The following is a 20,212-nucleotide window of genomic DNA, read 5'->3' on the forward strand; positions in this document are numbered from 1 at the left end:
GTGTGCACTCATTTTGCTTATTTAAATATTCCTATCTTTCATATATTTTTGAAATTTGACAAACAAACAAATAAATAAATAAATATAACCTGCCGATCAACAAATGAAAGAGATTTAAAACAAGGGGTTGGAAAAGCGAAGCAAAATTGTGGGCAGAGATTTGGATAAAGCAACCCAAGCAATTTAGTTTCCTTTTATATAATTGGAGTTTGAAAATTTATGAAGTAAATGTTGTATAAGACCAACATATTTCCAGTGTAAGTATTAATTCTATGCTGATGGGCCTTTAGGCCATTAAAATTTATATTTAATAGCCTAGAGACATCCAAAAAATAATTTCAAATTTTAATTGAAAAACAAAATCTGTGGGCTATTACTGTCCTTCCTAGAATTACAGGTAGTTCTCGACTTACGACAATTTGTTTAGTGACCATTTGAAGTTAAGACAGCCCTGAAAAAAGTGACTTACGACCGGTCCTCATGTTTATGACCGTCAGAGTGTCCCTGCAGTCAAGTGATCAAAATTCAGGCGCTTGGCAACTGGCATGTATTTACAATGGTTGCAGCTCCCAGGGTCACATGATTGCCATTTGCAACCTTCCCAGCTGGCTTCTGACAAGCAAAGTCAATGGGGGAAGCTGATTTGCTTAATTACCATGGTGATTCACTTAATGCCTGTGGCAAAAAAGGTTGTAAAATCAGGTGTGACTCACTTAATGACCACTTTGCTTATTAATGGAAATTCTGGTCCTAATTGTGGTCATAAGTCGAGGACTACCTGTATATTGGAGGAGATATACTGGTGCTGTGCACACTGCACTGCTCATGACTCTATCGTTCATCATGGATGATGAGGTTGTTGGCAGTATGCCAATTCATACATTAACATCATCATCTCTGGTCACTTGCCAGTCATTTCTGATAACCCTACAGTTTTTGGTTGCTTAGGCAGAAGTGTCCATTGGAAGGGGGTCAAAAAGTCAAGATGGTGGTCACAACTGTATGGTTGAAGCCCTGCTCTTTTTTATGTAAAAAGGGGGAAAGATCTTGATCATGTGATCATGGCCGGCTTTTTTATTTATTTGTTTTTATACCCCCCTTCCTCCCTCCACCCTATGCTGAGGCATGAAGTGATATACAATCATACAGAGAAGTATAAACTACTAAAAAGCAGCAAATCATAGAAAAGATTTAGAATAATTGAAAAATAGAATTGAAAGGGGCCATTGAAGCTGCCTTAAAGTTTGGAGGCTACTAATAGCTTTGTATTAATATTGCAGATGGATTCCTGCAAAATTAGTTATTAAAACTATGTATTCAACATGGAATCTACACTTGAACTAAAAATTAAAGATGTATTTAGAAGAAACCTAGGAGATATAAAACACCACACAGTAAATCCTGTTGGCCCCATATAGAACTTTGTCTATAGTGGACCTGGCCCCCTGAAAATCCACTCAGCCTAATCTGTTTATGGTTAATGTAAATGTGTGCTAGCCTTTAACTGAGAATTCCACCTGAAAATCCCATTGGTCCTGTCTTCCTGTTGCATTAGCATATGGATAGACCAGTCTGCTCAGAATCCTGTCAACCTCATGTGCCTCCTGGTGAATATAGAGCTGTGTTAGCCTCTGGTAGACCTTCAATAGAAGGGAATATATGTAGTTCAGCGTTGATATGTAGCTTGGGGTCTAATCCTCTGGTAGACCTGCCTGTTCCCAAAACCCATAGATGGAAGGTAAGCCAAGATACCCTTTCAGGTGTGGAGTAACTCAGAGCGGGCATAGCTTCTTTGTTTCCATATTCTTACTCTCCCATACTACACTTAGAAGCCTGTCATTCAGCATAGGCTTCCCCCACTTTTCTGGAGCCCTGCTCAATCCAGAAATCCAAATTAAAGCTTTTCTGGCAGAGAATTATCTAGCTACGACATTCAGCTATAGAGAGGCCACTATCACTCTGGATAATTGATTCTGCTATTAAACTTCTCTGTTAGGATTTGTTCCCCAACACTGAAATAGAACCTTCCATCTTCTAATTTAAATCTATCATTCTTTGTCTCTTGGGATGTTACAGAACAGGTCTTGGGCCTTCTATTTAACATCCTTTCAAGTACCCAAAGTTTATTCTCATTAGTCACTTCTTAAGACTAAAAATTCCAAATTCCCTTAGTGTCTCCTTGTAAGACTTACATATTCTCTGGTACAGAAAGCTTCAGAAGTAAAGTTTCCCTTCATGGGATAGTGAAAATATGTTGAATCCTTTTCTTTTCTTTCTTTCTTTCTTTCTTTCTTTCTTTCTTTCTTTCTTTCTTTCTTCCTTTCTTTCTTCCTTTCTTTCTTTCTTTCTTTCTTCCTGGCATATATTTATTTATATGACTGCCCAAGTCAAATAATGTGACTCTGTGATGCACAAATGTAAAAAGGAAAATCAATCTCACAATACAGAACATTAAACATTAAAACAAATGAACAGTAAATTATGAACACAACTAAATCTATTATAACTCCTAAAAATGTAGATTGTACTCTTTATGGCCCACAGGCCTGGAAAAGAGCTGGGTCTTAACTGCCTTCCTAAAGGTCTGCAGGGTCAGGACCAGTCATCTCTCTATCAGAGTGGGTGGATGGGCAGAGATGGTGGTCCTGGGGGAAAATATATCTATATCTATATCTATATCTATATCTATATCTATATCTATATCTATATCTATATCTATATCTATATCTATATCTATATCTATCTATCTATCTATCTATCTATCTATACGTACATACACACACACACACACACACACACACACACATATACTTTTCATCCTTTCTGCTGCATCTTAATGAATAAGCAACTACAAAATTTCTCTATTACTGTCAAGAAAACAATACGGGTGTGTCCATGAAATCACTGGGAATCAAACTCAAATTGAATAAGACCTGACTTTATAGAATACAAGAGATATATTACAGTACATCCATTTGGATACCTTATCTTGGAAAAGCGAGACATAAATCTCTACGGCTAACACCTGACATTGTCCAAGCCAGCATTCCCTAGTCAGATGTCCTGTTGTCCTGGAATTGCAGCTTGAAGAATTCTGGAATTGAATCCTGGACACTTTGTGATGATGTCCATTAGGAATAATGTGTTTCCTTTTCTATATTGATAATACCTTGTTATTTTAGGTTTTTCTCCGAGAATCAACACTGGTAGGCATCCACTTTTAAGTAATTTGAAAATTAATGCACAGTGGCTTTTACCAGCCTCTTAAAACATGTTGCCTTAAGGCAGGAACTTTAAGTTATTAAGATATTTATGCAGTTAGATGCATGGGCAGAGTTGGACAATGTGTCAGCACTATAGCTTTCACTGTATGTTTTGGAGTTAGGTCCCTCCCCAGAGCACTGATTGTTAGGAGCATCATAAATTCTGACAAGTGGGCCCGATAGGTTTGAAAGCATGCATTAGAATAACAATAAGAAGTAATTAGGCATGCTGTGTTCTTTGTGTTTTTTAAATGGCAAGTGCTAATTAAAGAGAAGGCCTGTAAAATCTTCAGGATGGTAACATTGAGCCCCCGTGTTGTGTTTCTCTTTCTTCCCCACTCAATGCTCAGCTTCTAATTATGTACTTTGTTCTTCCCCATCCCCAGACAGTTGTTCAGCAGAACCATTCAACATGAACAGTACTGACAGTGCAGTTGGTGGTATTTGTGCAATATGTGAGGACCGAGCAACTGGCAAGCATTATGGTGCCTCTAGTTGTGATGGATGCAAAGGTTTCTTCCGCCGCAGCATACGAAAGAACCATGTTTACAGCTGCAGGTAGGAGCAATATTACTGTTAGGGACACTTTATTTATTTTAGTTGACATATTTCTATCCTACCCTTCTCCCAAACCCAGAATTGAGTATATAGTAAAGTCAGAAGTAATGAAGTGAGCAGATAATAACACAGTTGTGGAGCATTTGCTTTCTGTGTAAAATATGCCAACCTTAGTCCCTGACATCTATAATTAAAAGCACTTGAGTTAAGAGTACACACACAAAGAACATAAAATTCTAACATAAAATCTTAAATTAAACCATTGTCACTAAAATTGCAAAGCCAAGAGAAGCCCTTCAAAGCCTTTCAGGAAAGCTTTCTAGAGCAGCTTTGGCCTTCTCCAGACATCTCTTGTGAGAATTCTACAAAGTGGATGCCAAAAATGATTGTATAGCTAGTTGCTGTATGCCATGACACATTTGACGATAGTATCTGGAGCGAAGATTCAGGTGTTGCATAGAACATGCAGAGATGAATAAAGCAATCATATAATCTGAAGTGTTGAGTCTTTGAAGGTCAAACTAGCACTTTGAACTAAGCCTGGAAATGTGCTGGTTATCAAACAAGTCCAACACATAGGTGTAATAAATTTTAATTTATTAAATTAAAATCCTGTTTTTCCAATGCAGAGAGTGCTCAAGGGCAGTCCATGTAAAGCATGTTGCAGTAATTATCTCATGATAACTAAGCCATAAATGTCAAGGTCCAATTTTGACAGAAAGGCCATAAATGAAACAGTAGTCAAAACTGGGAAAGGCATTGCTAACACGTACACATCCAAAAGAAGTACTGACTTGAAGATCACTTCCAAGTTCATTTAGAGGAACCACAACACTGTCCAAGATACACTGTATGGATTGCATTTGATGTTTACTGAAGGCTTTAAAATGTACTAAACTTAAAAAAAAAAAGATTAGTAAAGATCTCCATGGATTTGCACCCATAGCTGATACATAGAACATCTGTCTTTAACTTTGCGCATTATAGATATATTGGGGACCCATATTAGCTGGAAACTGTGAGAGTTGTAGTGCCAACACATATGGGTAAAAACAGATCGGGAAAGGCTGTCATGTTACCAGAAATATGCTTAGCAAGTGCTGTTTTTTCTCTTTTCTGAGTAAGGTACATGTTCCATGAACTTTTTTGGCTGCAGGGAACCCTAAATCCAAGAACAGAAGGGAGGGAGACAAAGATCCTTGATTCTTACAAGACCCATGTCTTAAACTAGCTTTCCCCAATTTGAGGGCATCCAGATGTGTGATCCTCAATTCTCAACAATAGCAGTTCTGGGCTAGTGAATTCTGAGAAGTGAAATACAGAAAACTGGAGTGGGGTAGGGGGTGGGATTGGCCTGCAGTGGAGAAAGCCTCCTTAAACACTTTGTGTGTTTGACTGTGTACTAGTTAGTGTTGAAGAAGTCACTGACACAGTCAAGAAGCATTAACATCTGACTTTTAATCTTAGTAGAGGTTAGCAGAGGAAATTTGAATTGCCTTCCCTAGCAGCAATTTACAATACTAAACCCCAGTCCATTTCATTTCCAAATAGCACCAAATGTAGATTTTGATCTTCAGAAATTGCTCCTCTAGCAGCTTTCACTGCTTCTTGTTGCCTTACTGTGAGTCCCTTGTTTTATTCTTTAGTTCCCCTATCTGTCTTATTTTTCTTTTTCCTCAACTATGACTAGATCTGTGCTACAAGGTGCCCTCTGGCATTTTGTTTTATCTCCTTCTCATTTTTTTGAGAAGGTTGCCTAGGATTGCTGCCGAAGTTAAAAAGTACTTCCCCCCCCACTATTACTTTTGTAGACTCAGGTCTTCTTTTCAAGATATTTAGTTATCTTGAGATTCTAGCTCAAATTAATCACAATCTGTATGTGTTACTGTTGAAATTGGTGAGCCTTTTGCACACATATTCTTAGATTTCAGTTATGCTGAATCAAGAGCAATGTATGTGCCTATTTCTACTGGGTAATTTAAAATATAGTAGCTCATCTCTTTGTATCACTCCTTGCTCAAATCATGTTCTAATACTACTAAGTAGACAAGAACCATCCCACTCTCTCTCTAATCAGGATATCTTCCAGTCTGTTTTATTTTTTTAAATAAACTGCATTGCTTTCCCCCATGGTTTTTAGACCAATTTTAGAACAGTGTCCTGGTATGAAATAATGATGTAGGGTCAGGAAGCATTCAGTGCACCTCAGGCTGGAAATATTTCTTAATTCTGATGAAAGAGCCTCACTGCTGGGTTAGTTCATTAATTTGCTTAAAAGATATATTTATCAATCGCTATTAATAAAGATAAATGGATCCTTTCTGAACAAAGGCGGTATATCTCTTGGATCCAGATGGAGGGACACATAATATGGAGAGACGATGCTTTAATGTTTTGAGTGACTACTTTATAGAAGCATCGTTTTGACCACTTGGAAGCTAACAGCTAAAGTAGATAAGCCTTTATTCTGATCTAACAGGACTCCTTTCTTTTGTTTCCTGCTCCTGATCATATTCAACAGCAGGCGAGGATCAAAGGGAGGCCAAAAGAGTTATCCTAAGCATTCGTGAAACCGAGAGCAGAATTTATATGCCTTGCTTTCAGTAGATGATGAATAACCTAATGGGATTTTACTTGCCCATCAGAAGGAATTATTCCTGTTAGAAGAATGGCAAAGAGAAATGTTTCAAGTCTGATTAAAGAAAAAATACCGGTGAAGGTTGAGAGTCAAAGACATTGTTTTGACAGTGCCCATTAATTGTTTCACTTGTGCTAATCAGGCTCCTCCTGTACTTGGGCTCTAATACATTTACCCTTGATTCTGTCCAACAGATTTAGCCGGCAATGTATTGTTGATAAGGACAAGAGAAATCAATGCAGATACTGTCGCTTGAAAAAGTGCTTTTGTGCTGGGATGAAGAAGGAAGGTAATTAAAAAAAAATGGAAAAAAATTATATAAATTAGCAGGAAATAAAATATATATTGATTAGACACAGATATATTTTACCTTGGAAGGATTTTTTTAAAATAGAAGTATAAATACATCTTTTATACATTGCCTTGTTATGCAATTTTTGTTGACAATGCTAAAAATTGGTGTGGTAATTTCAAACATATCTAAACATACATTTGTGGTACCATAAGGCAGAAAATGCAGCTCCCCAAGCTTTGTGGAAATAAGTAGTACTGATCATACTGGTGGCACCTAATGTGGCTTTGTAGATGAAATGCTGGATTCAGATAGAAGACTTGAATTAATAGAGGCTCAGCAAATATCTTTTCAGGTGAATTTTAGTGTGGCATGTTCTTTCGGCCTCAGTTTTTCATATGTAAACTGAGAACAGTAATGATAATAATTTATCAGTGATGGTTATGAATTATGATATCTTATATTAATATTACTCTTGCTTCATTATAAAGCACATTGCTTGTTAATACTTACAGAAATGATGCAAAATCCATGGAATGATTGATGGAACTAGATGTGAATAATAAAACTAGTATATTGTATGGTAGATTGAGAATCTTGTCATCTCATAGATGGAAAAGAACTGTGTAGTTTAGTAGTACTACTAGTAAATATTTTATTTAGATATGTAAAACATATTTTTTACTGGATAGTATGTACAAAAAAGTGAATTCAAAGTAGGCCTATGTGGTTCAAGATCCAAATCTATGACCATTGATTGGATCACTGGGGCTCAGAGGTTTAGTCCTCAGGCTAATAGTATTTCTGAGTATCTACTTAGACATTTCTTCATAAAAATGAATGGCTGAATTTATTCTAATGAGGAAAATTACACAACAAGGTATTAAAGAGGATTGTGTGATAGATGCTATAGAACATCTTGGTGTTTGTTCCCAGAGGGTCCATGAAAAGATGAATGCTAACAGTTTACCCTACCCTAGGAAAAAAAATCCACAGTGGAATGGATGGAAATTTCTTATTTTCTAAAATGTAAAAAGTGAGAAGTTTATTCTATCTTTGTTTCATGTCTACACAGACTGGTGTTGTTACAGCAGCATCAGACACTTTGCAGATCACAGTTTTCCTCCCTGGGGCTTGCCTTCTGTCCATGCGACATTACAGGATCTTCTGGTCTTTCTAGAGAATACTGGGGGATGGAAGAAATCTCTCTACCGAGAATCTAATGCTGCTGTTAGTGTACCAGGAACTTTAAAGATTAAGCAAATCTGTAAATGATCCCTTGATCACCTTATAAGATTTGAAAAGTAACTATGTCTCCTCTATTTTCATCCAGTCTGCTAAATATTTCTATGGATTTTTAAAAAAAAATTCTCTGAAAAATAACTTGAAGTAGTATTGTACTGATAGTCACTTTTGATACTGAAGGATCAAAAGCTTGACAATTAATTGCATCCTGAATGTCTCTTTTCTCCAATAGACTTGCCTTAAAAGTAATTAAAAAGAGCCTCTGAAGTTGCAACTGGGAAGACTGGCAGGCAGAGAGTCATCTGACACCCCCATTCCCACTGGGTGGGAGCAAATCATTAATTTCAGTTGCTTTACAGCCAATGGGGAAAAGATTTCATTCATTCATTCAACTTATAAGTTGAACTCATAAGCGTCCAACTCATAAAGTGACTCTGGGCTATGAGGCCCTTGAGTCTTTTTTTTTTTCTTAATAGCAAAAGAAGCTAGAAGGGAAGTTTTGAACAACAAACAGCAAAAGGAAACTGGTTCAACAGTTCCCAGTTATGGCCACAGAGCCTGTTTTTCATTAAGTAAACAAACAAACAAGATTGGCGGGAGGGAAGAAAGAGATGACTATCCATGCCAGCTGCTCTTTGTATACAAGTTTAAAATTTAACCCCATTAGTAATTGAGTTGAGGAACCTTTTGGATAAAGAGGAAGCTTATACATTTACATCATAAACAAAAATCCCATCTGTTCTGAATTCTGTTTGGAAAAGTTACATAGTAGTTTATTTTCAAATCCAAATGACATAGCAATGCCAAAGCCATTAGTAGAGTAAGAGGAATAACATTTAAGTTTCTTTTTCAATTGTCACTGACATATTCAAAATAGAAATGTTGTCAGCTCAGTTTCAGATTATTCATAAAAAACCATTTAGTTTACTTGTTTAGTTTGTTCTGAGATGGTGCATGAGAGCCAGATAAGAGAGCAATACTTTATTGCTTAATTTCATACAGTGAATCCTATGCATGTCTTTTCAGAAATAAGTTCTATTGAATTCAAGTAGTGAATTCATACTGCCAGGTAAATATCCAGAGTCACCTTGCCTAATCTATCTCCTCCAGATGTGTTGGATTGTCACTTCCGTCATCCCCAGCCAGCATACACATTGCTAAGACATCTGAGGAATGCCACGTTGTGGAAAGGGTGAGGTATAGGAATGCAACATTATTGTTTTCTTAAAGAGGAGTCTCAGATCTGCATAACAGAAGATATCAAGACAGTCTTCCAAATAGTTTCTTGACCACATTGTTGTAGTCTTTCTTTATTGTTCATCAGGATCTGATTCTCCTGGCAGCTGTACAATGGCTATATCAGATCTAATCATCCTAAAACTTCAGTCGTAGGATCTTTGTGGTAGTTTCTTGACATGCCCATGACTGTACTGTTCCTCACCTCTTCCCTCTTTGTCCATCCTAGTCTTACCTATCCTTCCTGACTGAAGGCTAATTTGAAAACTTGCCCAGGCTGTGATGTGAAGAATCATAGAAAATCGAAGTAATTTAGGGGAGAAAAACCTTCCTGGCCATGAAGAATTACACCAGTGAACTTCTATGCTTGTCTTTTATATTTTTCCCAGGTTTTCATATTTTATCAGCACTTAGTGCTACAAATATGATTTTGTCATACACACACACACCACAACACCTTTCAGATGAATTATGTGCAAGCTAAGCATCTATTTCTGAGAAACTTTGCAGCTTTTTTAAAATTACTTTTTCCTCCTCATACAGTATATCCCTCCACTTAGCTTGGCAAATCAAAACAGGTGATGATCTCTCTGGTATAATTTTATATTTAAAGCTTTTGACTGCATTTTGTTGTTCAGGTGCTAAGTTAAGGAATGGAATAGATAGCATTTCTCCAGTTAAAAAAGACTGGGACATCATTCTTGATTCATGTCTACATGATCGTTTATCACTTAGTGTTTATCACTGCATGACATTTCTTATTATGACCTTAATAAAAGGCCCATCAAAGAATGTCCTTGGCTAAGAATCTAGTGTGTCTTCACCATAAAGTGCGTTCATTCTTCATATAAACTGCGAGCACTATATAGTAAGCCGAACACATTTTTTATTGAAGCATTGATGCTGCTTGTAACTTCTTGGATGCAGATTGCTTTACTAAAAATCACAAATGGATAACAGGAAATACAGCCCCCACTTGTACAAAAAGTGATGAGGTTCTGCGTGGACTAAAGAGATACGTTGATTGGAATGATGCTTTTCTGTCCTTGATATGACCTTATGCATAAACTTCTCTTAGGGGGTAGCCTTATTTATTCTTTTTAATGGACACCCCTCGCTGTTTGTTGTTTCACTGTGCCATACTCGTTACATATACTCTTATATGATTGTGTCTCCTGAAATGCTATAGCGAAATACAGAATTGGAAGGAGTTGAAGTCTGCAAAATGAAATGATCCCATAGCAAAAGAGTGAATGAAACTTATGCCAAGTCTTCCTACTCTTTGCTCTATGGAGTCTAGGATCTCTTCGGGAAAAGGACTGAGGACTGTAAAGGGAGAAAGGAATTGGCACCTTACCTGCCTTCTCCTAGGGAGAAGCCTCCATCTGAATTTAAACAAACGCTTTAAAAACAGTTTGAGAAAAATGTAATTTCCTGCCATGCATTTCTTTGGATGCACATGTCATATGGTTTAGTTAAGCTAGTTTGGGAAAAGGTATAAAAATCTGCCCATCATAAATTGTGAAAGTGGAAAGATTACACTGTGTACTCTATAGTGAAAGTGCAATCTGTCTCTCAGACTTCTTTCAACTCTTGGGTAACAGCATGCCTCCGTTTTTCCACACACCACGTTCTACCCATTACCATGAAGGATCCCACAATAATTTCTTCCAGTTATCCATTCCCCCTTCCCTGCTTCAAAAAAGTTAGCCAGCATTTTCTTGATATACTCAGGGTTTTTTTTTGCAGGGGTACATTTTAGTTTTCTTGCTATTTATTATTCCTTTCCTCTGAAGAATTTTGGAATTTCTGCTTTCTGATACCTTTCTTTTGTGTGTGTGTGGTAGAACACTCTACCACACACAGATCCAGATCCGGTGTTCTTGCATCTCTAATAGTCATGTAGAAGATGTATTTCAGCAAGTACCATTTGTCATCGCATGAACTTTCATCTTCTAGGCCATTATCAAAGGTGCAACAGCCCCCTTTGCCTTGCACCAGATAGTTCTATATTGATTAGGGAAAGGCCAGGATGCATAGAATCAGTATCAACTTGATGACCTACAAAACCACATTTTCTGCTCAACATGTTTGGTTAACCCAGGCTAGGCTTGTTAAATGTTATAGCAGGCAGAAAAAAAAAAGTTCACTGGCTTCTTAGTATTTCAGTCTGTGTTTCAGTTTCCTATGATTACAGTGCAAACACCTTTGGAGTCCTATGATTAAAAAAAAAAATGCTTACATGAGCCATTTAGACTTTTTTAATGTTTTCAGCATTAAACTCAAATAATAGTTATAAATAACAACCATAGTGAGAGTATCAACATTGTGTTGTTTATTCGTTTAGTCGCTTCCGACTCTTTGTGACTTCATGGACCAGCCCACGCCAGAGCTTCCTGTTGGTCGTCAACACCCCCAGCTCCCCCAGGGACGAATCCATCACCTCTAGAATATCATTCATCCACCTTGCCCTTGGTCAGCCCCTCTTCCTTTTGCCCTCCGCTCTCCCTAGCATCAGCATCTTCTCCAGGGTGTCCTGTCTTCTCATGTGGCCAAAGTATTTCAGTTTGGCCTTTAATATCACTCCCTCAAGTGAGCAGTCTCGCTTGATTTCCTGGAGGATGGACTGGTTTGATCTTCTTGCAGTCCAAGGCACTCTCAGCATTTTCCTCCAACACCACAGTTGCAAAGCATCGATCTTCCTTCTCTCAGCCTTCCTTATGGTCCAGCTCTCGCAGCCATATGTTACTACAGGGAACACCATTGCTTTAACTATGCGGACCTTTGTTGTCAGTGTGATGTCTCTGCTGTTAACTATTTTATTGAGATTTGTCATTGCTCTTTTCCCAAGGATTAAACGTCTTCTGATTTCCTGACTGCAGTCAGCATCTGCAGTAACCTTTGCACCTAGGAATACAAAGTCTTTCACTGCCTCTACATTTTCTCCCTCTATTTGCCAGTTATCAATCAAGCTGGTTGCCATAATCTTGGTTTTTTTGAGGTTTAGCTGCAAGCCAGCTTTTGCACTTTCTTCTTTCACCTTCATCATAAGGCTCCTCAGTTCCTCTTCGCTTTCAGCCATCAAAGTGGTATCATCTGCATATCTGAGATTGTTAACATTTCTTCCAGCGATTTTAACTCCAGCCTTGGATTCCTCAAGCCCAGCATGTCGCATGATGTGTTCTGCATACAAGTTGAATAGGTAGGGTGAGAGTATACAGCCCTGCCGTACTCCTTTCCCAATCTTAAACCAGTCCGTTGTTCCGTGGTCTGTTCTTACTGTTGCTACTTGGTCGTTATACAGATTCCTCAGGAGGCAGACAAGATGACTTGGTATCCCCATACCACTAAGAACTTGCCACGATTTGTTACGGTCCACACAGTCAAAGGCTTTAGAATAGTCAATAAAACAGAAATAGATGTTTTTCTGAAACTCCCTGGCTTTTTCCATTATCCAGCGGATATTGGCAATTTGGTCCCTAGTTCCTCTGCCTTTTCTAAACCCAGCTTGTGCATCTGGCAATTCTCGCTCCATGAATTGCTGAAGTCTACCTTGCAGGATCTTGAGCATTACCTTACTGGCATGTGAAATGAGTGCCACTGTTCGATAGTTTGAACATTCTTTAGTGTTTCCCTTTTTTGGTATGGGGACATAAGTTGATTTTTTTCCAATCTGAGGGCCATTCTTGTGTTTTCCAAATTTGCTAGCATATAGCAAACATTACCTTGACATCATCATCTTGCAAGATTTTGAATAGTTCAGCTGGGATGCCGTCATCTCCTGCTGCCTTGTTATTAGCAATGCTTCTTAAGGCCCGTTCAACCTCACTCTTCAGGATGTCTGGCTCTAGCTCACTGACCACACCATCAAAGCTGTCCCTGATATTGTTATCCTTCCTATACGGGTCTTCCATATATTCTTGCCACCGTTTCTTGATCTCTTCTTCTTCTGTTAGGTCCTTGCCATCTTTGTTTTTGATCATGCCCATTTTTGCCTGGAATTTTCCTCCAATGTTTCTAATTTTCTGGAAGAGGTCTCTTGTCCTTCCTATTCTATTGTCTTCTTCCACTTCCGTGCATTGCTTGTTTAAAAATAATTCCTTATCTCTTCTGGCTAGCCTCTGGAATTTTGCATTTAATTGGGCATATCTCCCCCTATCACTGTTGCCTTTTGCTTTCCTTCTTTCTTGGGCTACTTCTAGTGTCTCAGCAGACAGCCATTTTGCCTTCTTGGTTTTCTCTTTCTTTGGGATGTATTTTGTTGCCGCCTCCTGAACAGTGCTGCGAACTTCTGTTGATAGTTCTTCCGGGACCCTATCTACTAAGTCCAGTCCCTTAAATCTATTCTTCACCTCCACTGCATATTCCTTAGGAATATTAGTGAGCTCATATCTAGCTGATTTGTGGGTCTTCCCTAATCTCTTGAGTCTGATCCTAAATTGTGCAAGAAGAAGTTCGTGATCTGAACTACAGTCAGCTCTAGGTCTTGTTTTTACCGACTGTATAGATGTCCGCCACCTTTGGCTGCAAAGGATGTAGTCAATCTGATTTTGGTGTTGTCCATCTGGTGAAGTCCATGTATAAAGCCGTCTCTTAGGTTATTGGAAGAGAGTGTTTGTTATGCAGAGTGAGTTCTCTTGGCAAATTTCTATCAGCCTGTGTGTGTGTGTGTGTCTGCGTGTGTTTAAAAGAATTGCATTCTAAGTGCAGGAATGGTTTCTTTGGTTGTCCTCAAGAATGCAAAGTGCATAGACAGACGGTATAAAGAGCATTAGGTGGAGGGGACGAATTTGTCCTCCAGTTTGAAATGTGTGGATAGGGCAGATTTAAATGTATTGTAGAGAAAATGATCAACTTTGGTGCCGAAAAACAGGAATTTTAATCCTCTCCCCATAAGCCATATTGTTGACTGCTTCCCCAACAAATAATAATAGAAATGTGCATCCTTGTATGTTACATTCCTCTGGATCTCTCCTTTGGGGTGACATGTTTACCTTAAAATAATTTCTTTTAAAAAAATGACCCCCCCAAAACCACCATCAATAGATAAAATAAAAAGCATAATTGCTAATTCTATCACTAATGCAATCCACAATTACTGTGTGTTTCATTTCTTCATTAACATATTTGTCAGCTTACTTCAGTCTTTTTTGAGTCAGCATGTTTATCCTGTCATATCAATGAATTGGCCACTAAGGCAAGCTACCTTTCATTAGTGTGTATGTGTGTGTGTGTGTGTGTATGCCCTCAGGTCAGTGTGTTTGTGTGTATATGCCTCTGAGTCAGTCAGCTTCTGGCAACTGTACGGACAAGTCCCTGCAGTTTTCTTGGTGCGCGCACACACACAGATGCACACCCTAGTTTTTCAAAGCATGCACACACAAAACACAGTTTCCTATCAAGATAGTGTTGGCTCTGGGTGGAAATTAGTACTTTAGGAACAATATATGGATTACAATTGCCACGATAAAAGGTTAAAAGAGAGGTGCCATTCTTCCCCATGGCCAAATATAGATAAGACCATCTTTAGTTTATGTAACTTCTCAATACCACTTCGAACGATAATTCAGTGCAATTATCTGCAGGCAACCAAATATGAGTAACTTGTGTTTTCTTCTTCTTCTGTTTCTTCTGTTCCTGCAGCTGTTCAGAACGAACGGGACCGAATAAGTACCAGGCGAAGTGCCTCAGATGGCAACACCCCTCCTTCTATTAACACCCTGTGCCAGGCTGAAGTGCTTTCTCGTCAGGTATAATAATCCACCATCATTGCCTAAAGAGTCACCTCGACCTCTTGAATACTCTCTGAGTCCACTTTTTATAACCATATATATTCTTTTTGCATTCGTAATAATGATATAAGACAGGAAGGTTCTCTGAAGAGAATTCTAATTTTATTCAGCTTATCTTGTAATAATACTCAATGCACTTTTCACTTTCAAAATAGTTAACTGCATGATTCAGGTAAGGAGGAAACCATTATTGCTATCAGGTATAATCTGTAAGGAGTCCTTATGAGATGTTTCTCCAGTCGCTTGGAGTACATCTGGAGAAGTCAGGGGAATGTCAAGGACTGCAAGACGTGCTCTAAATATTTGCTCTATTGGTGAAAACTATATTACCATAAAAGTGATATGATACAATACGATATGATACGATATGATACGATATATGATATACAAAACCACACCATATAGTATACAAATATACTTCAGGATACAAAATACTTCTACTTGTGTTTCTTTTTCTTGCTCTTTTTCTGTGTGTCTGAACCAACAGACGTTTATCATGTCTTCCTTCTAAGATACTTTTTCCCTTGGTATTACATTAGCTTTGATTCCCAACATCATCAGGTCTTTATTCTTCTACAGCTTTTTAGCTCTTTCTGAGCTTCTACTGCATTGCATACAAACACTGCAGGGATGGGTATCATCTATGCAGCTGCAGATGTTCTTGGAGGCCCACTGTCTTCAAAAATCACCCCAATTGATGACTTTCTATGGAAACAGAGTTAATATGTAGGCCTGTGCAGGCAGTATCTCAGTCCATGGGAGGGAGGTTGAAAATTGATTCATGTTGCCTCAGTACACTGAATCAAAGGGTTGAAGTGAGGCAACTTGGTTTGGACACATGCTTTGAACTGGTGGAAGGGCTCTGTGAATATGTACCACATGTGCAGAAGTCCCATTTAGCATCTGGATCTAAGAGTCCAGCTTTTTGAAGGGCTGGTATTGTGGGTGATTGTGTCCTGGATACAGCAATTGGGCAACCTATGTATTCTAAATGGGCTAGCCTTGAGTTAGAAAGAATAAGTACGTGATTTGAAGGTTCTCTCCTAGTGTTATCACTGTCATTGGAGGCTTCAGTGACCTCTGTAGTCAGGAGTGTCTGTTGTCAACTTTGGCTGGTACACTGACTATGGCCTTTCCTGATTAGGGATACTTAAATTAACATTTTTCATATGCAGTTAACCTCACATTTAGAGTACTGTAAGTCATTCTGTGGTGGTTAGCTTTATACCTGGCCTGAAAATTGCAGCTAGTGAAGAATGCAGTGGCCAAATAGCTGAACATGCTCTAAGCCATGCAAGCCTAATGCCTCTGTTGAAGCAGCTGCACTGGCTGCTGCATGTGTCCAGACTGAGTGTCATCTGGTGGCTACTCAGAGATGGGCTTTCTCTGTAATGGAGCCTATACTCTAGAATATTCTCCCATTCTGGAAATCCTTGCAACAACTTATTATGTATGTATGTATGTATGTATGTATGTATGTATGTATGTATTTAATTTGTATAGCTGCTCATCTTGCAAGTGTGGTTCTGGGTGGCTCACAATTAAAACAACAGAAACAGTAAAAAATAAACACAACAGTATACAGCTATCTTAAAACCATGATTTAAAAAATCAATAAAACATAATCATAGTCAGCCAGTGAATATAAATTATATGGCCATTTAATATAGCCATTGCCAAGGTTCACTACTACTGCCAGACCCATAGACAAGATGGCACAGCCAAGTCTTCAAGGCCCTTCCTAAAGGCCAAAATGGTAAGTGCCAATCTAAGTTCTGGAGGAATGATATCCCAAAGGGTGGGCACCATGGCAGAAAAGTTTCTCTTCCTGGGTCTTTTCAGATGACATTCCTTAGTAGATGGGACCCATAACATGCCTTTCCTGCTGGATCTGATGGGACTGGTAGATATACAGCATCTGGGGAGAGTCAGTCCCTCAAATATCCTGGCCCCATTCCATGTGGGGCTTTATAGGTCATTACCAGCACCTTGAAATACACATTGAATATTGTAGAGCTCCCAGTGCCAAGAAATTGTAATTGTTTTTTCTGTGAGTAATAGTAATTGTTACTGTATTTGTTTTATTTTATATTTCTGTATCTTACTGTTTTATTGTCACACTGGCTGCAGATACTGCTTTTGTACCTCTTTAGAATTGGTTGACTGGAGCACTTTATAAATTCATCAATAAACGGATATCACTTCACTCAAGCTTTGTCTGTTCAAGTATTGGATGAATCATTCAGATTTCTTTTACATTCTTTCCCCTTATCTTTTTAATAAATATTTCATATTGTTCTAATTTATTGTTTTTGTTATAGTGTTTAATAACAACAAAGCACTTTAAGATGCAATATATGGGGAATGGTATGGAAGCACATTAAATAAATAATAAATATATGAGCTATGATCACTCTCTCTGGGGTATATGTAGGGCTTATTTTTATTTCTATTTCTGTTGAATTCTTGAATAACAAAGATATTAACTTATTTGAAAAACATGTCTAGAATTATAACAGACTTGTAACTATCATCAAGACTGGTATAGCCATTTGAATCTTTAACCAATTCGAGTCTTTCTGTCACACAGATTCCTCTTTCAGGTCTCAATGTTGGCACTACTGACATCAGTGTTAAGAAAATTGCAGGTATTAGTGATATCTGTGAATCTATGAAGCAACAGCTCTTGATTCTTGTAGAGTGGGCAAAATATATTCCAGCTTTCTGTGAATTACGGCTGGATGATCAGGTATGAAATAATTAAAGCACCTGTTAACATTGTAAGAAGTAAGCCTCTCAGTTTGGAGAGAATATCATTTTATGTTTAAAACCAAACTTAGGATCCTTAAGCTTAGATTAATGGAGAACTGGTTATAGAATCAGAAAGAAGTGTGGTAGGGTTCAGCCTGGGAGAATGTCAAATAGGATCAGGTTCCAGAATTCCCTGCCACATAGGATGGAGCCAATATATTTGCAAAAAACATTATCAGCAAGTAGCAAGTCAAGGCAAAGTATGTTTCCTGAAAAGAAAGCATGATTTTGGAAAATCCACTGCTGCATTGCAGGAAAAAATCTTTTACTTTTTGATAAGAATTTGATGAAAGGAAATCGGCTTTTGAACGTGTTTTCAAAAGAGAATATAATTTATAATATAATATAATATAATATAATATAATATAATATAATATAATATGGTAAAATTCTCAATTACTAGATGGCCAAAGAGTGTATATGGAAGTTCTATCTTTCATTCTATAATTATCTAATAGACTGCAGCCATCTGGCTTCCCACGCTTCAGTGAAACCCCAAAGAAAGGCATCACATGGAATTCCTATTATTTCAAACTGGTATGTGACAATAACTGGGAAGGCTTCAAAGTGCTGGAAAAAATTGTAATGGAAAACAATACAGCTGTATCACCAACAGTCGTACTCTTCCAAACCCCCCAAAATAAAGTACGTTCAAAATATCCTGAAGAAAAAGTTAAAAGAAATTCTTAAGTACGTTGAGAATCAGAAACATCTTTTTAGATGTTCCTTTTGTCCCTTTGACCCCCTTTGCTGTCTCTCTGTCATGCAGAGAAAAAAGAATTATGGGGAAATATACATAGTTGTAAGCTATGTGTCAAATTGACATCTAGTTTTCACTCTATGGAGAAAACCCCAGATTCTTCATTTGCAAAGAAGGATTGGGAGCGTGAACCTAGTGTGTTGAGGGGGACTGACTACATTAGATCTCAGAAGAGCAAGGGGAGGAAATAGCTGAATTCAGATAGTGCAGTATGTCATAATGTGGGTTTTTTGTTGGTGTGAACAAACTATGGTTCACACTTATTGCAATTTGTAAACCATAAATGAAGAGAGGGATGCACTGATAGCTGGTGGGGCAGAATAAAGACCAAATTTAAATTCAATTCAATTTATAATTAATTAATTAATTGACTGTATCCTGTTTATAAAAGATAAGTTAATGTACTATATTCAATATTTTTAATAATTTTCCTCTTATGGTCCAAGGTTATTTAGGCTGCTATTTTGTGTTCACTTAGCCATGAATAAACCATGTTGAATTGAATAGGGCTTACGTACAGTATGGATGCTCTCCATTGGTTTTAAAGGTCAAGAATGATTCAAACACAGGACATTCCCACTTCCTGCCTCATTAGAGAGGAAGAAAATAGCTATTTGGTGATGAGTTTGGGAAGTCTCTGAGGGCCACAGCGAAGGTTTTATGGGCTTCATGAAGCTTAGCAAGTTCTACAAATCTAGCTATCATTAGTTCAACAATCCATGATTAAGCAAGCTGTCACTCAAGGTGATACAAACTCAGTGTCATTGCCTGTTTTTCATGAGATCTTTGGGTATCAAACATGTTCAGGAGTGGGAAACAAATTATCAGGAAAATAGATTCTTTAAAAGACTAAGAAAAGATTAATTAACAATATATTTCTGAAGCAGAAGCCTCATGTCTTCAATGTATTTTCTGGAGGTCAGGGAAAGGAGAAGGCTTTAGTAGGAAGAGCTATAATTCAGATTATTCTAATTCAGTTTTGATTTCCTTTGATGTTCTGTTTTAATATTTTATGTACATTTTGTACTGATGTTTTATGTGCTTTTTATATCCAAGGTTGCCCTGTTAAGAGCACATGCTGGAGAGCATCTTTTACTTGGAGCAGCAAAAAGGTCTATGGCTTACAAAGACATCATTCTTTTAGGTTAGGTTATATTTATTTTGGTTTTTTTTTAATCAACACAACCCTAACTATATTTACTGAGAGGTATGCTGAGGACTTCAGCTTGCAGAGCATTAATTTGGATCCAGAATTAGGTGTACATAACACAGGAGGATTTTTCACTGAGGCAGGACTGTTCTGCATAAAAGAAGAATATTCCTTACCTTTAAAAGTAACTCAGTATCTCCTATTCCTACCATACCTTATTAATTTTATTTTGCAGATGGGGTGGTTGATTCACTGTTGTAATTACTTAGAGGGAGATTTTTCTTGGAGAAAACCACCTAAAATAATGTTGCTTATTTCCCACAAGCATGACCCTTGCAATGAGGGATTTATTTTTCCTCATGACTGGCAGAAGAAAACATTTTGGCTCATTTCCCAATCCATTGCATATGGTTTGCATAACCTCTGCCTTATTCCTTTTCTCTGCTTTTGGAGATATTCCTTGGGGA

The 20,212-nt window shown here is 37.8% G+C and overlaps 1 protein-coding gene across 3 annotated transcripts in view; it reads left to right on the forward strand.

Annotated features, from left to right (window-relative positions):
* The window catches only part of HNF4G (hepatocyte nuclear factor 4 gamma), an 86,473-nt gene that overhangs the window by 60,254 nt on the left and 6,007 nt on the right, over nt 1–20,212 (forward strand). For all 3 annotated transcript variants that reach the window (XM_063299402.1, XM_063299403.1, XM_063299400.1), the window contains exons 2-6: nt 3,650–3,821; nt 6,654–6,748; nt 14,876–14,982; nt 17,615–17,773; nt 19,652–19,739. In XM_063299402.1, coding sequence (XP_063155472.1) covers nt 3,676–3,821; nt 6,654–6,748; nt 14,876–14,982; nt 17,615–17,773; nt 19,652–19,739 — 595 coding nt within the window. In that variant the 5' untranslated portion in view covers nt 3,650–3,675. The remainder of the gene's footprint in view (nt 1–3,649; nt 3,822–6,653; nt 6,749–14,875; nt 14,983–17,614; nt 17,774–19,651; nt 19,740–20,212) is intronic.

Source organism: Candoia aspera, chromosome 3 (assembly GCF_035149785.1).
Source record: "Candoia aspera isolate rCanAsp1 chromosome 3, rCanAsp1.hap2, whole genome shotgun sequence".
Classification (NCBI taxonomy): domain Eukaryota; kingdom Metazoa; phylum Chordata; class Lepidosauria; order Squamata; family Boidae; genus Candoia; species Candoia aspera.